A 27,489-nucleotide genomic window follows, 5' to 3' on the forward strand; every position below is an offset into this window, starting at 1 on the left:
CTTGGGTGTGTAGAATTAATCTTATGGGGGAGAGGGCTGGATCTGGACCAATGTTAGCTATTATTACATTAGTTATTAATATCCTATTAAATAGGAATAATACATTTGATAATATAACAGAAAGATATATCCAAACAACTATTTTTGATATGAATAATTTCACATATATAGCCATCAATTACAATTTTAGATTATTATTATGTATGATGAAGCAGTCTTAAAAATCAAAACAAGACACCATTTACTGTTTCACAGTATATATAACATAGATTTATTAAGAAATGTTACTCAATTGGCAATTGGACCGATCTATTAGAATAGTTGAAAAGCAACATTTTTAATTACATAGATGACAAAGAACAATGTATTAAAATTCAAATGCACAGGACCAGGAGGTGTTAAACACATCATTAACATTATGGAAAACAATTCCTGCAATTTTCAGGTTATTCAGTGAACGCATCTCCAACACCAGCCCAGAATAAAGTATTTTTTTCCCACACCAAATGCATTTCAAAATATGTTCAAATCTAATGTTATAATCAGAAGAATTTTGCTGATTCGTAATGGACTTTAAATGTGTATTAAATTAACACACGTACACAGTAGCAGCAGTTACCCCACAGTGCTTGCTAGCTTAGTTCAGTGGGTTCAATGCTTATTGATTATACCCCACCCAGTGCACAGGAGGGGATGTTAAGTATTTGCTTCAAATTCCTGATTCTAACCTCTCAGCCTCATTAGATGGCTTCTGAAAGAATGGAAGCATTTAGGTATGCTAGTTTACCTGTAACTGGAAAGGACAACCCATAACCCCCCACACACACAATTTCAGCTGTTGCATGCCATAGTGTTTCAACTTTTTATAGTACAAATCCTACATATTTCTATTCAGAAGTAAGCTCCATTAAGTTGAATGGGACTTATTCCTTACCATTTTAACAAATACCTTTGGGGAGGAAGCTACAGCAAAAGAAACTGAAGCTTGCCACAATGTGTTTTAAAAACAGACGCGATGTTCTGACCAGTGAAATACAAGCACCACTTTGCAATGTAGCAGGATGGTGTTGAACAAATAAAAGAATGAAAAGAATCAAGGAGATTCATTTGGAATGTCAATGAAAGGGTCAGTGTTAAAAGTAGTCAAAGGCTAATTACACTGATTAAGTGTCTTTTATCTTAATATCTATGCAAGCAATATTGATTAGCAGATTGGGCCTATAAACCTGCTGCATCAAAAACCCTATCAGCATGTGTGTGTGTGTGTGTGTGTGTTTGTGTGTCTATATCTATAACTGTATCTATGTCATCTATATCTATATCTATCTATCATCTTTCACTATAGACATCCCAAGATGAACTTACTGGCAAATTATTGTGGCAGAGGGACAATGGCTGGAAAACAGGATAAATATACAAATTAATTCTGTAACTCAAGCTAATTTAGGGCATTTCCATACTGTCCCCATTTCTCATCCCCAATCCTTAAAAGTAGGTTCTGTCAACTTCACAATGCTCAGGCAAAGAGTAAACAGTCACTGCCCTAGAACAAAATACTCTCACTCCCATTCCACACAAAATAATAAAATAAAATTTACATAAACCTCCCCATGTTTGGTACATTTGTCTGGTTGAATGTAAAATAGTCTGAGTGGATATTCGGAGGGGAAGATGCATAGCTTTCAAGTCACCTTTCTCTTCAAAAGATCTGCAAGGGCTGTTGAAGCCCAATAGTTGGAAGGAGGTTTGAGGCTCTGCAGAAGCTTAATAAAGCTGTAGCATTTTAAAGAAAGTTTTAGTTTTACTGCAGTTTCAAATACACTCTAGCTGAGGCAGAAATAAATTGACTTAGTCTTCAAACCCAGCCAAGATTATAGTAGCACAGATGTTCAGAACTCCTTTCAAACTGGAACAATATTCTTGCCAGAAACCTTCTTTAGCCTATCTGATTTATTTATTCGTATGATTTATATGGCTGCCCATCTCACAACAACAACTCTGGGCAGCATAGAAAGTTAACACTGAACTATCCAAGCCAAGACACCTGAGGTTAAAACAATAAACCGAAATCATAAAAGCAGCATTACCAGTAGAGCTCGCCTAATCTCCTGGCCCAAATGCCTGGGGAAACAGCCTGGTCTTCAGCACCTTACACAAAGCCAACCGGGTTGGGGCCATCTAGACTTCTGGAGGCATGCTGTTCCACGGGACAGGCACTGCCACAGGGAAGGCATGACTCCTGGGTCCAACAAAATGACACTGTTTGATGGAAGGGATTTGGAGCATGTCCTCCCTGTTAGATCTGTTGGGGTGTGCAGAAACAAGAGGCAATCCTGCAAATAGCAAATGTAGGACTTTATGGGTGATAGCAAGCACCTTACATCATAGCTGGTAGCCTACTGGGTGCCAGGGTGGCTTACACAGCACTGGTGTTATATGGGTATAATAAGAAATACCAAAATTTAACTGCGCTGCTGCATGGACCAACTGCAGCTGCTGAATGTTCTTCAAGGGCAGCCCCATGTAGACCATGTTACAGTAATCCAAACAGGAGGTGACTAAGGCATGAGTCACTGTGAGTAAGGCTTTCTGGTCCAGGAACAGGTGCAACTGTTGCGCAAGACAAAACTGTGGAAAGATCTCCCTACCCACAGCTGTGAGTCCAGGAGGACCCCCCAGTTGTCCAACAACTCTGACTAGGCAAATGCACCCCCAGGCAGAGTTAAAGATGGAAAATCCCCAGAGCCTGGGCAGGGGGGTTTTAAATCCAATAGCCACTCAGTCTTGCCAGGACTGAGCCAAAACCTGTTTGAGGGAAGGGATCCAGATCCCCACAGCCTCCAGACACTGGGAAAGGATCACAGCAAAATCACTTGGTTGGCCTGAGATCGAAAGATATACTTGGGTATCATCAGCATACTGATAATATTGAACCCCAAACTGGCAGATGACCTCACCCAGTGGTTTCAGGTAGATGTTAAATAGAAGTGGGAGGAGAGGAGAGCCCTGAGGCCTGCCATAGAGCAGAGGCCTCAGGCTCAGCCTCTGCAGCCCAACAACACTGACTGGAACCAGCCCTGGAGAAAGGAGAACCATTGTAATACAGTGCTTCCCACTCCCAATCCCCTGAGCTGGCCCAGAAGGATACCGTAATTGATGGCATCGAAGGCTACTGAGAGATCAAGGAGGGCCAAGATGGATGCGCCACCCCCATTCCAAACCCACCAGAAGTCAAAAACAAGCACAATCAACGCTGCCTCAGTACTGGACCTGAATCTTGACTGAACCTGTCTACAATATTTAGATTTTCCAGACAATGAACATTAGATAAATCTTTGCTTTCAATGATATGTTTCCATTGCTGAAAACAGTTTTCCCTTGCCTTCTAAAACTCATCTGCACTCAAGACACCCTACTATCAGAGCTTCACCATGGGCATAGCAATGCATCTCTCTTTAGGATCCAAAATGCGAAACCTTAGCAGCAGAAGATTCAAGCACAAGACTCAAACAGGTAGGTTGATTTTACTGCAGATACCAAGGAAGCCCTTATAGTGAAGATCAGCTACTGCAGAATCTAGGAATCTAGCCATATTTATGTCAGTTCTCAGGTATGAACCTTGTGTCTTCTCTGCCCTTATGTGATAAAACAGTGTTCCTCAACCTTGGCAACTTGAAGGTGTCTGGACTTCAACTCCCACAATTCCCCAGCCAGCATGGCTGCCTGGGAAATTGTGGGAGTTGAAGTCCAGACACCTTCAAATTGACAAGGTTGAGGAACACTGTGATAAAAGACGTTTTAACACTCATTTCTCAGTCTTGGGTGTCAAGTGCACCTTCACAGTGTTTCTCTGATCTCTTACTCTTCACTTCCACTATTACTGGCTGAAAACTTTCCTCCCAATCCCAAACAATCTGAGAATCTGCTGCAAAGATTTCTGAAACCACTGGAGCAGATTTCAAGGGTCCATCACAGGTGCAGAAGTGAGAGATGAGACTCTCTTGTGAGCAAAAACCTGCTCACACAATGTTGAATTTAACCCTAGATTTTCAGGATTTAAATTTTGGTCCTCCCAAGACTGTGTAAACGCATGGCCATTATTAAGGATGCAACAATAGCAGACCCTTTTTACAGATGATACGAATGTGCAAATGGCAGTGTTCACAGGTCTCCTTTCCATGCAGAGGCACTAGTTCATAAATCTGTACCTCATAAACTGTGAGTCCATATAAGCTAGATGCGGTCTCATAGGCATGGAGGTTACTAAATAGGAAGGAGAAACTGCAAACAGAAAAACTCCATGGCTGTGTACAGTACTGTACACCATGGCAGCGGTTTTTATTTAACCTTCCTTATCTTCCCATCAGCTCATAGGCCTGTGGTTTTCAGAATTCAGAGAGTCTGCTAATCCTACAGGTAATTACACTATTTTTTAAAAGATATTTATCACTATTTGGACAACAAAAATAATTGATATCCTAAATTAGGCAGTGTGGGCCCTAAAGCTTTCCTTACTTTCAACAACAATCAAAGGGACAGATAAATCAGTCTTCATTATCAGAGAAACATGGCAAATTTATCCATTTAGGTTAACATGAGTTTTAATAGTTCTGAAATCTATATCTGATACAGAAATGAACCCGTTAGCATAATTGTATATTTTTTCCTATATTTTTTCAAATGGAATAAATATTAGATATAATCTATAGGTTCTATTCCATATTAGTTTCCTATTGATGATATATCTCCATGAGAAACATAAAGAAGGCTCAATTTATATAAGCCATATAATGCTTGGGTATGAACATTATCAAACAATTCCATGACCATAATATGTATTTTTATGATATATAGAAATAGCATTTCAGCTAAAACAAAACCTGCTACAAAATATAACCACCCATTTAGGGCTGTTTTTTTTTTGCAAAATCGCAGAAAGCACCTTCAATTGTCAACCATTTGTAGATTTGAAAATGGAAGCAACTCGTTGTCCATGAGACATTTGTTGATCTAATACCTAGTTTGGTATTTTGACAAAAATACACTTCAAAAAATTTACAAGTTCATAAGAAAATGCCATTAACAAAATCATGATTTGCAGAAAGCACTTTAAAGCTAGGCAATGCACTGGAGATGTTCAAGCAGTTATGGATATCTAGGCACTTCTCCTCCTGTATCATAGAGGCCCGTATGCCAAGAACACAGCGCTATATATCTAGCCTGGCATCCTGATTGAAGAGGAAAATGTAACTCTTGCCTCATGAGGACCCATGAGGAACCAGGTGTGTGTTTGCTCTACGCATTCTCCTTTTGGAGATACAGCTGATAAACCTGCTTCAGAAATGTATGTCAGAAAACACAGAACTCTGTACATGAATGGAGTGGGTTGAATTCCACTTCAGTTTTTTAATCTAATATATCTGTAGATTAAGCTGTTGCTACTCTGCAGAACTGGAAGTTCTGCTTACACTTAGAAACTCAAATTCCAATATAGTACTGTTTTCACACACACCATCTATTAGTTACTACTTCACCTAATTATATAAATGGCAAGGTACTTTTTTTTTTGGTACAATTATGCTGGCTTTGATTACCTTTTGTTGACCTGGTTAAATATCTCTCAGGAATTTGTTCCTTTACTGGACAAAATACCAACCTTATTTATAAAACTAAGCAATTAAGCTGCATTTAATAATAACAAGGGTTGCTTATTGTTTCAACTTTACATTGGATATGCTTTTCCTATTATGGGAGAATTCCATTTTTTTTTAAATCAATTGTTTGCATTTTATATCAATTGGCTAGATTGGCCACAAGAGTTCAAGTCTGACAGTGTTGTGCTTTTTTTGAAAAAAGGATCATCATAAATGATTGGCATGATGTAATTTCCCCCTCCTTACTTAGCGTAAGTAATGACTTGATGAGAATTTTTGCTTTTCTTGGCAATCACCAACTATTCCAGCCTTTTCCCCTTCACAACATTAACTCTGATTTTGTAATGTAAGCAACCAGCATACAGCTTTTCCCTGGAGCTTCTGCACGTGATGACACATGTTGCTGTTCAAGGAGATTAAATCAAACTGAACATGAATCTAAAATCCAAAAGTATTTTAGAGAATGGTGATTCAGTGAGTTAGGGTATACTAAGTATCTCTGAACCTTAAACATAATCAATTATATCGTCTCCACACAATGGGCAAAATTCAACGATCAAGGATTCACAGAGAACTAGTCTCTTTGAACATATAAAATAATTTAGACACATTTTATGTATCATTTATATCACAATCCTCATACAATGAAAAATGCTATGTAACAAATCACATCTGAATATAAGAACAAGCGTTTTACTTGGGCATATAATCCCTCCTCATACACAATTCTTATAGTAATTTGAGCAATACATAAACTCCATAAAATGCTGCATGGCAAACTTACTACGGTGAAAATTTAGATGAAATTGGATCTGGGCCACTGAGTACTTAGAGCAACATATCATCTTCTGGAGGGCAAAAGGCATGTCCTTATATAATGTGAATGGTTTTGTTTGAACTACAAAAAATGAAGCTATTGTGTACTACCTAAAGGCACTAAATGAAAGACATATTTAAAATCAGAATCTAACTTTATAAAATAGGTAGAGATATTATTTTACATTTATGTTTATCATTTTCCATAGAGAATACATTTTAAACTGCTCTTTCTAAAATTTCACTACAAAGTAAGTATAAATCAAACTGAATAAAAATATATTATATTAAAAATTTATACTTTATTTGTATACAGTCTAATTCTGTTGTTCAAAACCAACAGTACAGCATTGTCTGGTTTTCTGTAAATAATCAGAATTTCTCATTCATCTGAGGTATTCAGAAAACAAGTTGAACAAAAACACTTCACTTTTAGTAATTTATTTTCGTATTTCTCTAAACCTTCTATCTTACTGTTATCAATTATATTCTTTCTTATCTCATTACCATTAAGTAAACAAAGCTTATTTCATTTTCCAATGCCCTGGCAGGACTGACCTCAGCTATATTTCCAGAATTTATGGCACTGTACTGATTTTCTTGCTGTAATAGTTTTCCACACTATTATAGTATGTACATATTTCGTACCTCAGTCTTTGCAAGTAAACAAGAGAATTCTACTGCCAAAGATACTATACTGTGTGTTATTTTAAGTGCGCAGTTGTGTATATTTAAAGGAAAACTTCATGCAGACTTTATAGGAATGAAAAAATATGTGGAATGTATATATTGGGAACAAAAAGCTGGCCCCTTATAGTGGCACAAGCTGTTTAATGTGCATCATCAAACTATACGTGGTCTCTCTCTCTCTCTCTCTCTCGCCCTCCCTCCCTTCCTTCCTCATGACCTTTGAATCATATTATGAATAAAATGGATCATTTACCCAAAATAAACATTCAATGTACAGAGAGAGAGAGAAACAAAATTCTGCGGCAGAATCTACAACTTAATTACATTGGAAAATGTAAATTTATATCATTCTGTGAACCATCCACACCTTAAACAGCAGTTTGTGGCATGAATGCTAAAAGCTGTTGGGTGCTGCTATAAGTAAGGGGGGACATTGTTCCTATCAATCATGACCTCTGTGAATATATAGGAAAAATAGTATAGGGTGGCACTCTTGTTCCAGCTCCAGTACTGATGAAAAGCCCAATGCAGTCAGAGCCTGGGCCTCCATCTCATGTGTCCAATTATGTCCTTGGTGTGGCACAGAGGAACCACATGAAGAAAAGGAGGAACACTAGGGAAGCTAGGCCAAAGGCAGCAGAGTCTTGCACAAGGAGACAGATCCTGCACAGCAATATAAAAAACAGCATGCATGAGTTTTTCTCCAAATAGCTCATTGGAGCAGATTCTTATTTCTGTTTGGCAGTAATTTAGCTTAGTTTGGTTGTGGATCAGGATTTGTGCCTGGTGCTTATTCTCTAAAAAATTAAAAGACAGCTAAACCCAGTATAGTGACCTGCTTTTTCTCAACCAAACCTGTTAGCTTCCAGCAGATCTTCACTTTCTAACATCGGTGAATTAAGATTGTCTTAATTTAAATATTTTAACAAAATATTTAAATTTAATAACAAAGAACATTCCAAGAAAGAGTGCCATTTCCTTTGAAGAAAGCGTAGTGTAAATATAGAATGACTGCAAAGAAAGGAGAGCTTTTTTGTTTGGTTCCAATTTTGCCACCCATGGCTTCCTGATGTGCTTTTTTCTTCATTCCAAGTTTCTGTATTTGGTGAACAGATTGTAGAGCACTCTCAGCGTTGACTTCAAGTCGCAGTTGACGATGTCTAAAAAGAAGGGGAGGGGAGGAAAGGTGAGCTTTTTAAATAACTTGAAATCACAGTGAGAAAATTAAAAGGCCCACATTGGGAAGAAACATAATCACACATTCACATTTATAGGCCAAGTCTGCAATTCTTCTATGTAGTAAGACTACTGAAAGCCATTTGAATTTAATAGAGTTTTAGCAGCCAACCTACAGGATTATAATAAAAGCTGGCTTCAAGTGACAAGTGCATTCCTTTGGAACAGGCCTGTGTAGTTTTGGACCCATGAAACCAAACGCAACCCACCCACTATCTAATTATGGCTCCTAAGTGGGCGATAGACCTTCTGGTTTTGCAGCTCACGTGGGATTAGAAACATATGGGGTGATCAGGCACTTGGCAGGCTACAATAAATGGCTCAAAAGACATATTAGACTCAGTTGGTCAAGTAGTTCTGTAGCTCTGATTTTGTTAATACAGCGGAAGCTGAAAAATTAGAAGCTAAAACATTTCTCAGCTTCTCCTCAGTATTGCTACTGAGCATGCATGGCTGAAAAGGACCTTCTGACTGAGATGAGACAGCTGCTCCAGCTGGTCTGCCATCAGCCACTGACCAGAACGAGACATTTAGACTTAACACACCTTCCATAAGCCATGCCATTCATTTCTTTGCTGCTACAGCAAGAAAGGCATTGTCAGGCCCTCCAGAACATTTGCCAGTCTTGATATCTCACTCTGCGAACTTCCTGTGTGAGGTTTTGGCTAGACATGGCTCTAGCCATGTCTAGTCTAGACACAGACACCAGCCTTGATACTTCTGGGAATTGTGTGTTGGAGAGTGGGCTCCCACCCAAAGTGGAGACTGAGGTATGTATGGAGCTAGTCATTCCTGGCATTGGGTCTGGAGAATTGTGGGAGGGGCCTAGTTCCAATCTGTCACCCTTCTAGGTTTGCCCACTGAGGCTGAGATGTGTGCTGAATCTGAGCCAGTCCTGTCACTATGAAACTTCTCTCAAGCCTTATCTTAGGTCGGTGAATATCCATTTGATTCTGAATGTTAATGTTGAACACATGATTTTTTAAAAATCTTCAGGAGACTAGCAAGTGGCCTCTCTGGGATAGCATGACAATTTACTTTTCAGGAATTACACAGTCCAAATTTGCAGCACTAATTCTGTAAATCTCAGGGCTGCCTTCAGTGCAACTCTTTTGGCAAACAATATGGAGGTAGTTCACATTCCTCCAGGATCCTTTCTCAATGTGCCAATCTTGCCTACAGCTCTGAGATTTGTTATTGATCTCCCAAGCAAGTACTAGGTTTGCCCAAGTTTAGTTTTTTGAGATAGACTAAATTCAGTGGGATTTGCTGCTCAACAACACACATAACATTAAAATGAATGAACAAGAGGTATTTTAAACATTCAAACAAAAATTGAATAATAATTCTAATTACTCAAGACTGAGCATTTATCAGAAATCAAAGAAGGGAATGTTTTTAAACTTTGGATATTAAGATTGGATATTTTGAGTGGGATTAAGGATAACAGGAGGATTAGATTTAGTTCTCTTGTTGGTCTGGCCCAGCCTATCCCAGCCTCATACCTTCTTGATGAGTGGGATGACAACTTCCCAAATTCCAAGAGATGGAACAATACTAGCTGGGTATTCTGGAACTTGCAATCCAATTTCATCAGAGCACTTGTTGGGCAGGGATGAAAAACAAATGCTATTTTGAAGAGCACCACTATATTTTTTCCCTCTTTGGGCTCCATGCATATTCACACTTTGCATAAGGCTAGTACTAGTGAAAGATTCTAATTTATTGTGTGTTGTCTTTGACAAATGTATTCCATATTAAGGTATTAACAAGAAATGAATATGAGATTGGATCTGCTGCCTGTGATTGCTTTTGAGACTGCTTATGTGTTTAGAATGAACACATATTAATGCAACATTTGATTTATGCTGTCAATTGTAGGAACATGGAAGGCATTTTTTAAAGTAGTTTGTTAAATGACCTTTATAGCTCCAGGTTTTTAAAAGGCTGGTTATTTCAAAACCTTGACAATGAGATTCCCAGTGCAACTTCTGGAGGCATCAATGTGCCCCCCACCCCCATCGCTTTTGATGCCTGCCAGGCTCTCTCCCTCATCAGGTTTATCATTTTCTTTTAAAAATCATTTTATTAAATAGAAATATGAAGTTGGCACACTCCAAAGCAAAATGCAATCCTTTGGCATTCCTCCTTCCCTCTCCACCCAAAATGCCTCTGTTCCCCATAAAAGTGAGGCATGTCTGAAGAACAGTGCAATGTTTGGAAGTATGCCTATCTGCCAAGAAAAAGGATACATATAAACCAAAATAGGAGGACAGAGTGGTATTTAATAGTTTGGCAGAACATAGCTTTATAACTGGTTATGCCAGCAATTTCAACTTGTGAAGGGCAACCCCGCTGCTGCAGACATTTTGCAAGAATGGCAAACATGCTCTTAAATGTCCCACCAGTCCAAAAAGGCTAGGGGCTCTGACTTTGTCAGTCATTATTGATACAAAGGACAACAACATTATTGCTTTGAGGAAAAGGTGGTAGATGTTGAGTAGCAGGAAAAATAAATGATTTTTACACAGCACCCAGCAAAGAACCAGGGAAATGCTCTTCTGCTGAATGTTACATAATTCATCTCTTTACGGTGATGCAAAGCTGTATGAAAGCTGGGAAAGAAACATTTCATTTCATTGGTGACGGAGGTGCCAGTTTTATTTATAGGCAAAAGATCTGATACCCAATTTCTTACTCTGTTCTTGTTCCTAACTACTTTTCATTCAGAAAAACAAGGGAAGAATTTAAAAGCTATTTTATGTTCACATTTAGATTATTAAAATGCCTTTCAGTACTCACATGGTTGCTGGAAAATCTAAGCATGGGCATTCTGCCCAGATGTAACAACATATAAAACAGATGTGTTTTTCCATTCATATTGAGCAGGAAGTTTCATATTAAACATGTCAATAATTGTACATGAATGCTGAAATGTCTGTATGGTTTGATTTATACAGGAGAAAAAAATCAACCATTTCTCTAAGCAATTAATACTGAAAAACTGAAATGTTGTAATGACATTAATGGGCCACAAGAGATATGGAATCATAGTATTTCTCCATTTCAGCCTAACTCTACAATTCCCACTCTATCTTCATTCACTTGGACTGAGGCCATGCGGTAAAAGCTGAACCCATCTAAGTAGATAGATAACACAGAGCAGCTCCTGCTAATGTTAACACACAGATCTTCTATTACTTGCTGTATCTAGAGCATTTTTAAAAATATAATCTAATCCCTCCCACCCCACCCACCATTTTTTAAGGAAAAAGGAATTTAGGGTGAAGAGTATTAAAATAGCAAATCCTAGATGACAGGAACACATTCTGTGGCTTGGCCCACTGAGGACCAGAGAGCTCCACCAGTTTCCCTTCTATCTCCCAAACTGATTGAAGAAAATGATCAATATTAGCAATGTGGGCCAATGATCTTTATCACAGCTGTTAGATAATAGCTATTAGGCATTGAATGAAGCAATGAATTGTGCTTCATTCATTCATTTCCACCCTAATGAAGCAACCCTGGGACAATAATCTTGGCTCCACTGGGTGTATAGGTTGGGTTAACTCCACCCCAGAATGAATTTAGATGGTTCAATTTGTGCAAAATGAGCCTGCTCCCATTCCTTTCCAATCAAGTGTTAATCAGGTGGCTTTTCTTGGGTAAGCAACTTTCTATATTCACTCTGAATGAAAGATCTCCAGTTTTTGCAATGGATTCAGGAAGACAAAGTGGCAATTTAGGCCTGAAGTTAAATATTGGATTTTTATTTCTAGAAAGGATTTATGTCAAGTTTTTTTAGACTGCCCACCCTTCCAAAAACAAAAGTAGGAATTCAGGGGTTTGGAGATATCCTATTCAGAAATTCCAGATCTAGTTACTCTAAAATGGGCTTTGAAACTGAGCTTCATCTTCTGGAGTTTGATAGAACACCCCCAAAACCTGATGTCAGGAGGTACCCTTGCCACCTATCCCTTTGGCATCAAATCCATCAATGGAGCTTTTGCTAGATTCAGGAAAATAATTATTTCAACCACTACATTCTGAGATTATCTCATTACTTTTTTTGGGGGGGGGGGGAATCTTGTGATTATGGTAGCATTATGATGAGTAAATGCCCCTTTCAAGTTTTCTCAAATCTGTATAGGCAGAAGGAATATCATTAATACTACTTCTAGAGATCATCAGTGCTATTCTGAAGATCAAATCTGTGAATTATCAAATTTCTTCTGGACTGAAAAAATGAACCTTAAAATTTATATTTACTTAAGATATTAGCATTTCATTTGCTGTGTTTTTAAGAACATAACAAATAGTGGAAAATAAATTAATCCTCATAATTATGAGACTATCAAATGGAAGTAGGCATTTATTTCCTATGAAGCTTTCTCATAATTTTTAGGTGGCTCTACCAATGGAATGTATTCTCAAGATATTCAACAAATACCTTCTGGCCTTGGTTTTGGTTTTTCCAGCCCTCCATCTTGCATTAACTCAAATGCAAATGACACATTGAGTACCTGATGGGTTAATTAAGAGAAAACAATTATTCATAAATCTAGACTTGTTTACTGATATTACATAACATCATGAAATATTACTTTAAAAATACATACCAAAGGAACTGCCAAGAGTAACATTTATTTAATTTTTATTTAAATCAATTTTAGCTTTATTGCTTTTTTTTTGTACACTGCCATGAACTTTTTTAGGAGGATGACCAGTATAAACATAAATAACCAAATTAATTCTTTAAATGCATAAAATATTTACCTTTTGTTCAAAACTATCAGGAGTTAGGAAAAAGCTGTGAAGAGGCACAAAATAACCTTCAAGAAGACCCATCAGGAGCACCAGGTACACACCATCTGCAAACTTTTAAGATAACACTTTTTTTCAACATAAACTTGTAAAGATCTCTCAACATGATAAAAAAGTAATTGCTTGATTTTAAAGCTTTGCAAGCATAAACAATTATGCACGCACAGAAGTTCATTTCATTAAGAATGGTAGGACTTGGGTGCTAATAAATGGTTCAAAGGAACTGACCAAGGGAAGGATGTTATAAATATCTGGTCTACATGGCTTCAATTTTCTGCTCTCCGCCTTACATAAATAGTACTAACATACGTGGCAGCCCTAGAAAAATATTAAAAAATAGCTCCCTTTCAGCTGAATTTGACTCGAAATGATTTCCACAGATACATCCATACAATTCTCTTGGCTTGATATGAAAATGGTTTGTCATTGCCTCCTGGGAAGTTCAGGGCTAGTGACTATATTGGCTATATATATATATATAAAATGAATGAATGAATGAGTGTCTGTGTGTTCAGGGCTAGTGACTATATTGGATGGATGGATGGATGGATGGATGGATGGATGGATGGATGGATGGATCGATATATATATCCATCCATCCAATCCAATATAGTCACTAGCCCTAAACTTCCCAGGAGGACCTCCTATCAAATAGTAATCAAGGACACTCCTGCTTTCTAGATCAGCCTAGGTCCACTACCAGGTGCTGCCATTTGCTCAAAGAGTAATTGTATCTGGAAGCATTTTTAGCACATAAGACAAGTCACTGCAGTTTCCCTAGCAAGCACTGAGGTTTGAATAACCATTTATCTTTAATGGCTATTTCTTCCTGTTCTGCTACACAGTCTCATCCAGGGCTAGTCATTTCATGGTCCCCATTTTGCAGACTCCTGATCAATTTGGCAGCAAAATGGCAGTGCAATTTATTTCCTTTCTCCCACCAAAAATAAAGGTGAAAATAAAGGCATTATGCCTTCGTGATGCGATCAATTTCCATCCTTAAGCTCTCTCAAACATAGTAAACATTTTCATACCTAACCACCCACTTATATCACTTCATCCCTGGACATACTCCTTTTGACTTTTAAAGGAGGATATATATGAAGTATAGACTTCAAGATGAAACAGGTTCCCCACCCTGCTTGCATAAACAGAAACATTTTACCAAAAGAATAATAAATCTCATTTGTAATCCAATTCATTTTTCATAGTTCTAGTTTGCACAGGTAAAAATGGTGAAGTTTAAAGACAACATTGTCTTGTCAGTTGACCTCCATGTTAAGTGAATGAGGGAAAAGATTTGTCATTTTTTCCAATGCTGGAAATATGGCACATAAAATGTGAGATGAATGTTTTCATCAGGCTTTCACTAAAGTTTATGGGCAAATGTAGACCAAATTGAACATGAATTATAAGAAAGCATTGGATGTTCTAAAAGCCTGACAGCAACTACCATCCTAGAAATTATTTTAAAAATAGACACAAACTATAACACATTATGCACCTGTGTTCTAATAAATTTCTGGGACATTCTGTAAAACTTGGTTTTGAAAATCCTTCAGTTGCAGAGCCCATGGGCAACTTCTTAAGGAGGGAAGGTGACTATTTCTCAGCAGAACCCACTGTATGAAGTACAGGTCTCTCTATTCTTCTCTCTTGCCAATTTCCGTAAGTGCTACAATGGCTGGAGAAGGGGCAGATCTGCCTGTCCCCTACCTCCTCTATTCTTCTGTGATTAAGGCAATCTCGACAGAATTTCTTGAGGACAGCGCTGGCTAAATATCTGTGGGGATTGCTCTACTGCATTTCCATATTAGATTTCAAAATTGACCAGGATCCACTAGTCATTTGTTTCTTTACACGCCAATCAGTGTACTTTTAATTTTAAAAGTTTTCTCTGTAATTATCCACAAGCCTGCTAAGCTATCAAAAGAGACTGGAGGAAACTACAATTCTTTTCTATTTTTCCTCTGTATCAGGGTGTTCTTATTCCTGTGTAACCCCAGAGCAGATGGGGAAGGCCTGCAGGAAGAAGCTGTGGGAAGAGGGAATTTGATTAACCGGTAGCATCAGCTCCAAATGAAAGACACAACTAGATAAAATTGTGCTCTTCATTTGGAACTGTCCTATACGGGTGCACACCAAACATCGGTGACATCAAAATGGCACTTTCATGTTGATGTCATCATGCAAATGCCACTGTTAGATATTTATGTCCCAACATCTGGTGTAAGTATGTAAGTCATGGCATTTGCTTGATGACATCACCACGTATCAGTAGCGGTATTGTTTATTTTGGATGTGGTCCAGCATAAAACTAATAACATAACAATCACCCTAAAATAGAAGTAAAAATAAAGTACAGTGGTACCTTGGGTCACGAACGCTTCTGTTCACGACCAATTCAGGTCACGAACAGCTCCGTTCGCAAAATTTTGCCTCCGCGAACGCTGGATCAGGTGACGAACAGGATCCACGGCCATTTTCCCTCCCGTGACATGTGGTCGTGGCTTCCTGTAGGGAGGGGGACTCTCCCTCCAAACAATAACCACCTCCCCACCCACCTTCCTGTCCTCCACGCCAGAAGTCGCGTCGAGCAAGGTTAGCGTTCTCTCTCTTCGTACTGTATTTTGTTTCATATTTTTGCGGTTTAAAAAAAAAATACATATGGTTCAGAATGGATTAACCATAATTACACTGAACCTTATGGGGAAATTTGATTCGGGACCAAATTCGGAGGGGTCAGAACGGATTAACCGTATTTACATTGAACCTTATGGGAAAATTTGATTTGGGTCGCGACCAATTTGGGTCGCGACCAGAGTCGTGGAATGAATTAAGTTCGTGAACCGAGGTACCACTGTATCATATTGATAGAATAAAATTAAGAATGATTAGTGTAAAATTACAGAGTACAGGGATTAAAACCAGAGAGAGACCTATAAAATTACAATCGACAGTCTAATTGCTATAGGAAATTAAGGTAGATAACTATAGATAGATCCATAAGAAGTACTAGGATTTATAAGACACTACAAGAATGTAAAACTATGCTAACTTATCACTGGCCCCCCTGCAGGCATCTAAAGCTCTCTACTTTCTAATAATGCTTTAATTACAGTACTGCTTCTCATTTCAACCAAGCCATGAATTTATGCTGTGTTCATCTACAGTAGAAGATTCTTAAAACTAATTGAGTCTCCCCATACTTCCTCTAAGGGAATCTCCCTGTCAGTTTGGATAGAAATATCAGTCTTCCCGCCATATTTTGCTTGTATTTTTAAAGTCTAAAATGATCATTTTGTCCAAAGTCTGTTCAAATGTTTAAACACAAAACTTCACTCTTTCAAGAGTGAAGAGAAATTCAAGAGGAAAAATTATGATTGTAATAAGGCTCTTGGGCTGTCCACATGGATCTGTGATCACAATGGATTTTATAACTATTCAAAACTGCCTGAAATGTCAAGGATAACGTTATTGTGAAGCTCCTTTTTTCCCCATAAAATGAATTCACTGCCATTCAAAAGTCAAGGGATTTTTTTTTTTGAAACAATATCTTTTCTACACCTAATCAAAGAGCAGATAGAAAGTTCTTTCCTTTAGTTTAAAAGGAGCAGAAGTAGAAAAAACTGCTGTTTGTATGTTGGCACACAATGAATTGGTTTGGGACACATAATAAACCATAGTTCAGGGTAATGTTCAAACTATGTGTTATATTAGCATAGTCGTTTTCATCTTAGCATCATCTAACTATCCCTAATGCTTATTGTCAGCAGTTGAACCTCCTTTAGTCAGCCTCTGATTATTTCATTCCTCTGCCACAGATCCTCTTTCATTTAAAATCCCCATTATTTGAAACACTGCCTTTCAGATGCTATTGACCCTTAGCCTCTGGCAATGCAATCCATCTCTCCGTTTGGCAAATGCCAGTTTCAATAGCATTATTTTGGGGGACTTCCAGTATATTTTGAGACAGAAAATGACAATTGGGTGAACAATGAGACATATAAACCACCAAAACAAAGAAATGTTATTCTTCTCCCATTGAATACCACAATAATGTAATCCTTCTCAGTATCTTATTTTTCCCTTCTCCTAAATTCATACAAATTTCTTTATATTCAATGGAAAAAGGAATGCAATTCCTGCCAAGACTTCTTTCCTATCACCAGCTTTCATGCAGACAGTTTCATGGGAGAAACTTGGGGGCTCAATGAAGACAATCAAAAACTGTGCAAGATGGAATATGGCTGCTCGGCTTTTTACTGGGGTATTTAGGAAGAGGAGTAGTTCTAGATTTCTTTGGCAAATTGGATCAAAGGTATCACTGTTCCTTAGGAGGCAAATATTTTACTGCTTTTTTGAAGCAGGGCATACAAAACTCTCAGTGCGTAATAGCTCCACTCTCCTTAGGCCGCATAGATTCATGAAAAAAACTCTCCATTTAGGCCTCATAGATTCATGAAAAACTTCCTGTGGCTAAAAATGGCATTTTCTTTTCCATGGGAATTTTTAAAACTTTAACTCCATTTATTTTTTTGTCTTATGGGAGAAATCAAGTGTACATTTGACGGGTTTTCTAGCAAATGCAAACAAAATAAGATCTTTGTGATTCTATGAATTTCCTTTTGACAGAGTGAAGAAATAAAAAGTGTCTTACATTATGGAGTATGAACACACACACACACACACACACACATCATGACATGTTTTCTCCTGGTATGTGCACAGAACGTGTAGCCCATCCCTTTATTGTTACATAAGATCAAAGGGTTCTAGCTTAGCTGTTCCATACTTGGTCAGCTGGATTCTGCCTTCTAGCCAGCAAGTGTATCAGCTTGCACTCTAGGTTTCCTGAGTTTTATATGGATGGCTTAGCTTTCATTTAATCTATTCTTACCACAAATATTTTAGTCATGCTATTATGGATTATGTTATTGCTTTGTTGTTAACCACCAAGAGCCCAATTTGATTGTATACTAGGACAAATTTAATAAGTAAAAACGTGTCTATCAACAGCCATAGTTACAGCTAGTAAACATGGCTTTTGTTTTGTGCCCACAATATCCAAGCTATCATTGTAAAAAAGTGAGGGAGGGACAAGAAAAATAAAAGGAAATATTCCAATACATTCCCACCTCCACTGATTAAATGGTACAAATTGGAATAATGTAAGAAACAGTTCCATTTATCTAAATATATCCTACCTGGGTTTCTAGTTCTGTAACTTCCAGATTCAGCTTATTGAGGTGCTTATTCACAAAAGTTATGAGAGTCTAGAAATTAAGAACATACATAGGTTTTAAAGTTTTTAAAAACAGAGTACTGTAAAACATCCAAATGCTAATGTGAGCTTTAAAGTAATTTAGCATTTAGTAAATCCACTTATTTGTTGGCTTTTGAGAAAGAGGGAAATACTATGAAACTTCATCACAAATACAAAATAAAGAATGACTACATACTGCTGTGAAATGTTTATCACTTTTAAAAAATATAAAGGTATTGCTGCAACAGGATAATGAACAACAGAGGAAAGACAATAAAACATGAGCCACAAAGTTAAGCTGTTGTAAAGTGGAATGCCACTGTTTTCTCTTCAAGGAAGCTGTGCTGATCTAGATCGACTGGAGATCATATAATAAAAATGTGTGAAATGGCAATTTCAGCACTTTACTCCTTCTCTATACCACTTCTCACAAGAAACAATGTCGAGGAAAGCATTTGCATTTATATTGATACATTTATTTTACGTAGAGAAAAAACTGATAAAATATCTCAGATTCCAGTAAGGTGCTCTTTGATGTGGTTGTTTTTCATACAGTATCTCCAGTGCAGAATCAGAGGGACCAATAGGAAGTCAGAAAGCAGAGAGAGAACTGAAGTACTAATACAATAATGTGGTTTCCAAGGGGAGATTGAAAAAGTGGTGCCAAGTCTTTTTTTAAGCTCTTTAGCCTCAACCAAAGTCCTAGGTGCCAGATTGCTTATCTCACACTGGCATTGCTGAATGGCAGATCCATGTATAATCTGACCATGTCTCCTCCATGTGGAAGAGAAGGCAGTCCTGGAATATATTGCTGAGACCGAGTTGGGCACAGATGGGAGGAGTCCTTGTCTAAGATGTGCCTGACTGGATTTTGGATACTCAACCAGCCTCAATTCTAAAGCTTAGGTGTAAGGGCGGGAAAGATCCTCCAAAATTCAGTAGTGACCAGGTGCTGTGTTGCACAGATAATTGGATGAGAGGCCATGTCTGTGAGGCTGAGCACCAGGGATAAGTTGTACTGCCTGTTCTGCTCCCTAGCACCTTCCCTAACCCAAGCTGTTTGACATCATTGCTGACTCATGGTAGAGTTGCCTTGGTGTTTGCTGCTGTGGGATTTCAATCTCCATGCCTTGAAGGTGTGTTTGGGATTTCATGGCCTCTGTGAAATATGGGCTTATTGCAAATCATCATGGGCCTAATGCATACCAGAGGCCATCCACTGGATCTAGCCTTTACTTCAGAGAAGTTGGAATGTGATCTGAAAATAGAAGATCTTACTCTCAATCCTTTGTCACAGTCAAATCACTTCCTGGCTGATGAGGCTAGTTGGCACCACCAATCTCCATGGATTAAGATGGTCAGCCCCAGGTACCATATGGATATTACTGGAGCTCCAGTAGTTGCTTGGGGATTTTCCCAACAGTCTGATGGGCAGTTCAGCTGGGTGCTTAGTCAATCAACCTCTGCACTATGTAGATATTATTTCAATTAATTTGAAAGAATTTTATGTGGATCCAGAGGAGCTGTTTGGTTAATCATGGAATATGATGAAATATTGTCTAGTGATCCATGCAAAAGACAAGGAGTGAATACACGGTGCATCCAGGTTCAGCTCTATACTGTAGCAGTGAGGTTGGAGAAGTGTCAATACTTTCCACCCTTAATACACCTGTGGGTTGCTATCTAGCAGTCTCATTTCAAATTACCCGCTCCTTTTTGGAGAGTGCTTGATCAGAAAAGCTTCTTACTTTTTTTGCAAGGCATTTTGCAGCCCAAATAATTTGGAGTTAGATGCCACCTGGGCAGAATCCAGTGAGATGACAGAGGCAGTATCTTGTGAACGTATCTGTGATTCACTTGAACTGTGAGTACTAAAGAAGTGGACAGGGTTCTTGGTGACAGAGCTCCACCACTTGTGGACTTGACCCCTGACTCACCTAGCTAGTGCAAACTGCTACAGAGCAGACAGGGGACTGGGTTCAAGGTATTGTGAAGACTTCTTTGAGAGAGGGGTGTCGTCATGCACCTTGAAATATATGGTGGTGTACTGTTCCTTGAGGCCATCCTTTGACCCAGTCATTCTTGAAACTACTGTCCTGTCTTTAACTTTCCCTTTTTGAGAAGGTAGTGGAGGGACAATTACAGAAAGCCCTGAATGAAACAGATTATCAGGATCCCTTACAATCTGTGTTAAGGCCTAGGCATAAGATGGAAATTGTAGTGGTTTCTCTTGTGGATAACCTGTGATGAAATATGGATGGGGTAAATGCACTCCTTATTATCTCAATCTGATCTTGACTAGTGCTATTAATAGCTCTGATAGGGAGTTGAATTATTTTCTATTGATATATCTATTAGTCATGGATTTATTTACAGCTTCCTCATTTTTAGCACAACCTTCCAACTGCCATTGTACTCTCCAGCTTTCTTCAGCCCCAGCTAATATGGCGAATGGGCAAAGATGGTGAGAATTTAGTTCCAAACTTCTTGATAGCTATAAATTCCCACCTTTCCCCTAAAAGTCCTAACTGGCAATATGACCTGGTTGTGAGCTCAGAATTCACAACACAAACAACGGAAAATACTTCTCTAGATACCACCAAGTTTTAACTTGGTACCATTCTTGTATTGTATCATAACATCCATTATTTCCAACCATCTTTATAGGGTTGGTGGAAAAGAGGAAGACACCAAGAAGATTGGCAGCTATTTTGTCATTGCACAGAACAGGAATAGGGCAAGCTGGTGGACTTCAAATATTATCTTCCTTGGGTTTTGGAGTCATTGCTTACAAGGCGTTCATTTACCTATCCTGATACAGAACTTAATATGTAATATGTATGAAATATAGAAGGAAATGTGAGGCATCTGCCAATTGCTTTTTACAAGTAACAGAGATACCCCAACTGTTCTCCAACTAGACAGGCTTCTTGGAACTTGTGGGGAACAATTGGAGAATTTCTGTTAGGAATCAAGATAGGGAGGAAAAATGCAAACCATCCAGAATACACAACCTTGATCTGTATCTAGATGATACACTGAATGTATTCTTACTAGGCAATTAAAAGCATACAGCAAGTGAGTCTACAAATATTAACGTGTAGAATGTCTTGGCAACATCAAACTTTAGTTTTAGTTAAATACAGTGAGTTTCTAAGTTGGTTAAATAGCACGTATCAAAACCATTTTTGACCCACCTTTTTCACAACATTGAGTTTGTCTGGAGCGTGGTCAAACAGTGTGTCAAATGCATCTCGTTCTGAAATACAGTGAATGAGAGCAACCTGTTAAATGCTACATTATTGAAGCATAAGAATTCCAGAACCAGAAGGTCATAAATTGTCATCTACACTTAGTAAGAAATATTTGGTCTACCCAAATCATCCTTGATCTTTATTTACCAAATGCAGATTCAAGTCAATCTATTTTGAAATCTATTGTTCTCCAGCCATGCAGATTAGAAAGTATAATGAAGTATTGATTTGAGAAATATAATTATTTCTTAATTATTAAGAAAGTATTCTTCTTTGGAAGAAATATATATTTACAGATCAACTTGGAAAATTCAGAATGTGAACTTAGTTGACTTTGAATTATATAACATTACTAATTAGAGAATAATTTACTAACATCTAGAAAATGTTAGAAAACAATTTATACTTACCATGCCGTCCTGACATTGCCCTGTAGAAAAGAAATAAGGCAATTATTTGTATGTGTACTATTAGAGTAATTTAATACATTTTGTTCAATGCAGAAATATGCAAAGCAAGATAAATATGCACCTGACTAATTACATATAAAGCAGAAAAGATTGACTCTGAAAATTCCATTTTGTCCTGGAATGTTCTATCTTCCCTAATCCCATGGAATGATCCAAGTGCTATGGGGGAGGGGGGATTCATGAATTTCTGGAAGAACGTAATTCAGATTAGCATATTGTCCAGAAAAAATGGAATATTCCACTGCCAAATTGTTCCATTTTGTACATTTCTACACCCGGTTATAATGTCAAAGAAAGAACACTCCAGACTTTTTTTAAGATGATGATGATGATGATGATGATGATGATGATGAAGATGATAGTGGACAGCAATATCTGGAGACAGCAGAATAGAAGAGAAAGAACTGGAAAAAAAATTACAAAATATAAAGACCTGAAAATAGAAGTAGAACAACTTTGGCAAAAGAAAGCAAAGATAGTACCAATAGTTATAGGCACCTTGGGTGCAATCCCAAAACATCTGGAGTATCACTTAAACACCATTGGCATTGACAAAATCACCATCAGTGATTGAAAAAGACAGCTTTACTTGGGATAGCTTACATCCTGCAACAATACTTTTAATATTCTCAAACAACAATATCTGCCTATCCCAGGTCCTTGGAGGATAGGTGGACAAAAATGCCAAATCCAGCCTAAACATCTGGCTGACTATGCAACCAACAATAATTTATTAAATTTGTATGCTATCCGACTCCCAGTGACTCTGGGCAGTTTATAAATTGTTAAAAACACTTCAAAACAAGGAACAATACAAAAACACAAAAATAACACAAAACAAAAGAGTAGAGGTGGCAGAAAAACCAAACCCTGATGGGAACAATGAAAAAAAGGGCACCAATCATCATCGCCAAAGACCTGGGTGAAAAGCTATGTCTTCAGGTCCTTTGAAATACCAGTAGGGTGGAGGCCATTTAAATCTCAGGGAGAACCTCATTCCACACGGCAGGTGCTACAGAGAAGGCATGCTTCCAGGGTTCCAATAGGTGGCATCATTTTATCACTGGAATCCAGAGTGCACCAACCCTGCCAGGTTGAATTGGCTGGGCAGATACTATGGGAAACAGGCAGTCCTTCAAGTAACCAGGACCTATGCCATGCAGGGCTTTATAGGTAGCAACCAGCACCCTGAATCAAACTTCAGGGGGAGATGGGCGGAGATAAATCTAATAAATAAGTTAATAATAAACTGGCAACCAGCGCAGCTTGCAAAGCAGACATGCCTGTGCCACTGCATTCTGCACCAGCTGGAGCTTCCGGGTGGTCTTGCATGTTCTCCGTTGATTTTGGTTAAACTGCATGCTGCTGCAAATTGTTATTTATTTGTTTATTTATCATATTTATATCCCATACAGTCTAGTTCAAACTAGCCTGCAGCAACTAGCAATGTAAATCCTACATCATAAGCAGAATCCTAAAGAACACTATATCATCTATTAATAACAGCAATAAACCAGCATCAAAAATACTCTGCTGCAATTATACAATCCCCCGGCAAACTTAAAAACATTCTTAGAGGAAAATGCTTGAATTTAGAAATAAGTGTTTAAGTTATTTTTAAGACAAGTCAGGGAGGGAGCTGTCTGAATGACCAAGGAGAAGGAGGTCCATAAATCTGGCGCCACCAACTGAGAAGCCCTTACAGTAATTGCTTCCAATTGGACCTCTCTCTAAGTTGGCACTCATAAAAACTCCTTAGAAGACAAGGCTCCCAGTTCACAACATACATGAGAAACCACCTATTGTACTGGGAATTCCTCCCAGTAATCTACAGAAAGTTAACGTATTTCCTTGTTCCTTTACCAGAACAAGTGTGACATGCTCCTCTCACAAAAGACCCTGACGGTTCTGTGTTTGTGTTTATTTATTTAATAATAAATAAATTTTACAAGCTGTAAAAACATCATAAACAATAAAATCAAAGCTCTGATAAATCACCCCAATGATAAATAATTCAGAAACAGTCCAAAAGCAGGCGTGAAGCCCCAGATGTTTACTATTTCAGGGACAGGCAATCTTTTTCATATAAGGAGTTATATCTGGAATTCTGAAAGCATGTTGTGATGTCATGGAAAGAAACTTGATTATGCACAAAATGGACGCTGTGGAGATATCCACAAAAGTACGTTTTGTGGATATCTGCCACAAAACATAATTTAACAAGAGGCAAACTGGTGAGGTTATTCCCTACCAACTTCTCTAGTTACATAAAATGCTGCCAGTGACCCCAGCTTACACTGGGGGTGGGGGGCCAGGTGACAATATATATATATTTTTAAAAGCCCTGGACCGCAGCCACTCATCACTTTTAATTGTTAAAAATGGTTGTGAGCTAGATAGTCTTGTAAATAAAGCTGATAGTAGAAGGAGATACTTTGCTTTACAGCATTCCACTAAATTACTTTTCGATTCTAAGAAACTTAAGCAGGGCAGGGACTTAGCCAGCTGTCCATGGATATATTATAGGTCAGCTCTACATGTATGTAGACCAGATGAGGAAACTGACTCTACAGGAAGACCAGAATGATATTTTATTGAGTAACAAAATCTTGAAAGCCTGCCTGTGTTTTCCCTTCCCTCCCTCTTATACCCCAGAGAGTCCAAGTCTCTTTCTAATACTTTTTCTCTTCCCTGGGCTTAACACATACTTCTGCACCCGTTGTCGTCTTAATGGCTTCCAGATGGCTTTCCCCAGGTCATATCCGTGGGTCCCTATGTAATGATAGCAGGTACCAAGTTCACTATTTCTGTTCTATTTAAGCTTTTAAATGAAGATTTAGTCTTTGTTTTCTAGGGATAAAAATGTGGAAGGAAAGATATCAAAATTGTTTCCATTTCTACATACCTTCTCCAGCTGAAACTTATTAAAATCTGAGTTTGGAAAATAATATCCCAATGTACGTATGTATTTATGTGTGCATGTGTGAAATAAAGGACTACTTTTTGTTAAGAAATTACTTTAATTTAGAGCTTCCTACATTGGGAACATTTCTACATCTTTACAGTATTTGTACTCTTTATTATTTGGAGTGGAGCCTGTTTGAAATTTCCAGTAGTAGAACCCCTACAAGGAAGATTTAGTAAGGATTTGGCAAATGGCTTAACCTTGACTTACTCTGTATTGCCAGTTATTTCCTCTTGGATCTGTCGGGACTGGAGGATTCCTTCTCGCTTCTGGAAAAACAATAACAATAATTTATTTGTTAGTCATGTAGCAGCTCTTCCAAGTTTTAAATGGGCTTTTCTGATTTCACAGGAAGTGTTTTGATCTTGTTTGAAACATTCTGAATTCAAAATATTTTGCACATCTCCAACAGGCAAAGTTCTGAAAACTTGTACAGTGTTCATTTGCACAAGGAAGGTGATTCTTTCCTTGTGGAAATGGATGGACTACAGAATCATAATCCATGTTTTTGTTAGGACCATGATGATACCACCTTCAGCTCCCCAGGCTATATGACTACATCACTTCTGTGATTAACTATCAAACTAGAGCCCAAATTCCTGTGAAGTGTTCTTACTCAATGTCAAAGGCAGAGTTGACCCGCCTAAAAAAATTTATCAATGGGAACTTACACTACTCTGTTCCCCTACCTGTGCATCCTTGTTTTGTCAAGAAGCTTGGTGAATAGTTCAATCAGTCTTTCAAAGATTTACGAATTATGTTTTCCATGATTTTCTGAACAAGTTCTTGACAGTGTATTTAAATGAATTGCTGATTAACTCTGAAGAGTCTGCTGCTCAAGATAAGTTTAAGCAATTCTTTAATACCTTTGTGACTACAATCTTTATGCTGAGTTAGACAAATGTGGCCATACTTGCCTATAATAGATTATTTGGACTACCATATTAGCCATAAAATATGCTATATTTAATTTGTGAGATTATATCTTCTCTAATTTCTTTCTTTCTTTACACTTTTATTAACCATTAATTTTAAGATGACAATCTTCCTATATTTAACCCTGATCCATACCTAGGAGGGCAGCTGTATAGAAATGTTTACAAGTTAATAGTAAGCATTCTTTTTGGTTGTATATTCGTTATTGTTAAGTACCATTCTAGGGAAAGGGCAATCATTTTTAACTGGAAACAGAAGGCAGCAGAAGAGCCAAGATAAAAGATGGGCTGAGAAGAGACTAAACGGAGACTTAGAATTTTAAACTCATGAAATTAGGGATGGACAACAATTTTGCCCTGGTCACTTTTCTATATATGCATTCCTAACTCCTTCTTTCCCATTTCCACATTAATGAACACTTTTTTAATTAAACATTTTCACATAAACATTCACATTTAAATACATGATGTAGTTTTAATTTTTTCTTAAAAACTGGAATTTCTAACAAGCTTTCTGCCAAAATAAGCATTTCCAAATACATTTCAAAATAAGAATTGGAAATTCGTATGAAAATAGGAATACTTAACTGCATTTTGATTTAGTTTTGAATTAAGAACAACCAACTCCAACAGATAGACACATTCTATTCCACATTTTATTCTGGAAGGTACAGTTCAGATCTTGTGGAAATATATAAGAAGCTTCACATATTCCTACACCAGTGCTTCCCAACCATGGCAGATGTGTGGATTTCAGTTCACAGGATTCCCTGGCCAGCATGGTCACTGCTGAGAATTCTGGGAACTGCAATCCACAACCCTAAAAGCTGCCAAGATTGGAAAATTCTGCCCTACACTAATAAGGTCTCCAATGGTGAAAAGGGAGATTCTCTAGAAGCAAAAATTCAGAGGAAAAGCCAGCCAAACATCTAAATAAGAATTTCTAAGTCTGACTGAACTAGTTTCAACACATATGCAGGTTCCAAAAAGAAACAGTTGAAAGCCAAGGAACTACAACGGCTGAACAAGGCAGCCCAAGGGATGTGTATTCTAAGTCAGCTATAAAATTGAATGGGTTACCTTCGGCAATTCATAACCTCTTTGTTTAGACTATATTACCAGGTTGCTTCAAAAAATGAGAGAAGAGACCATGTTGAGAAGCAAAAGCAGAGAGAAACAGAGCTCACTCCACAGCTGAACAGTCAAGATTTATTCTATTTCTAAATATGTCTGTATATATTGAATGCATTTATTTTCAGTGCAGAAAATACATATTTAGATCACCATTGCTCTAATTAAAATTCATGCCTATAGTCATGCTTTGAAGAACAATGAAATATTGGGGAGATTTCCCCCCTCCCCCTGAATATCAGGCAAGG

The 27,489-nt window shown here is 37.9% G+C and overlaps 1 protein-coding gene across 3 annotated transcripts in view; it reads right to left on the reverse strand.

The window, feature by feature from the left end:
• Window positions 1-252: 252 nt before the first annotated feature.
• PARVA (parvin alpha) overlaps window positions 253-27,489 on the reverse strand; it is an 87,491-nt gene continuing 60,254 nt past the window's right edge. For all 3 annotated transcript variants that reach the window (XM_007426362.4, XM_025165518.2, XM_025165519.2), the window contains 7 exons: window positions 25,386-25,444; window positions 22,151-22,170; window positions 21,684-21,745; window positions 18,428-18,496; window positions 13,173-13,274; window positions 12,847-12,919; window positions 253-8,320 (listed from right to left, as the gene is read on the reverse strand). In XM_007426362.4, the coding sequence (XP_007426424.1) occupies window positions 8,244-8,320; window positions 12,847-12,919; window positions 13,173-13,274; window positions 18,428-18,496; window positions 21,684-21,745; window positions 22,151-22,170; window positions 25,386-25,444 (462 nt within the window). In that variant the 3' untranslated portion in view covers window positions 253-8,243. The remainder of the gene's footprint in view (window positions 8,321-12,846; window positions 12,920-13,172; window positions 13,275-18,427; window positions 18,497-21,683; window positions 21,746-22,150; window positions 22,171-25,385; window positions 25,445-27,489) is intronic.

This window comes from Python bivittatus, unplaced genomic scaffold (genome assembly GCF_059951505.1).
Source record: "Python bivittatus isolate LINGU-HERP-01145 unplaced genomic scaffold, Pbiv_v1 ctg000480_np1212, whole genome shotgun sequence".
Lineage (NCBI taxonomy): Eukaryota > Metazoa > Chordata > Lepidosauria > Squamata > Pythonidae > Python > Python bivittatus.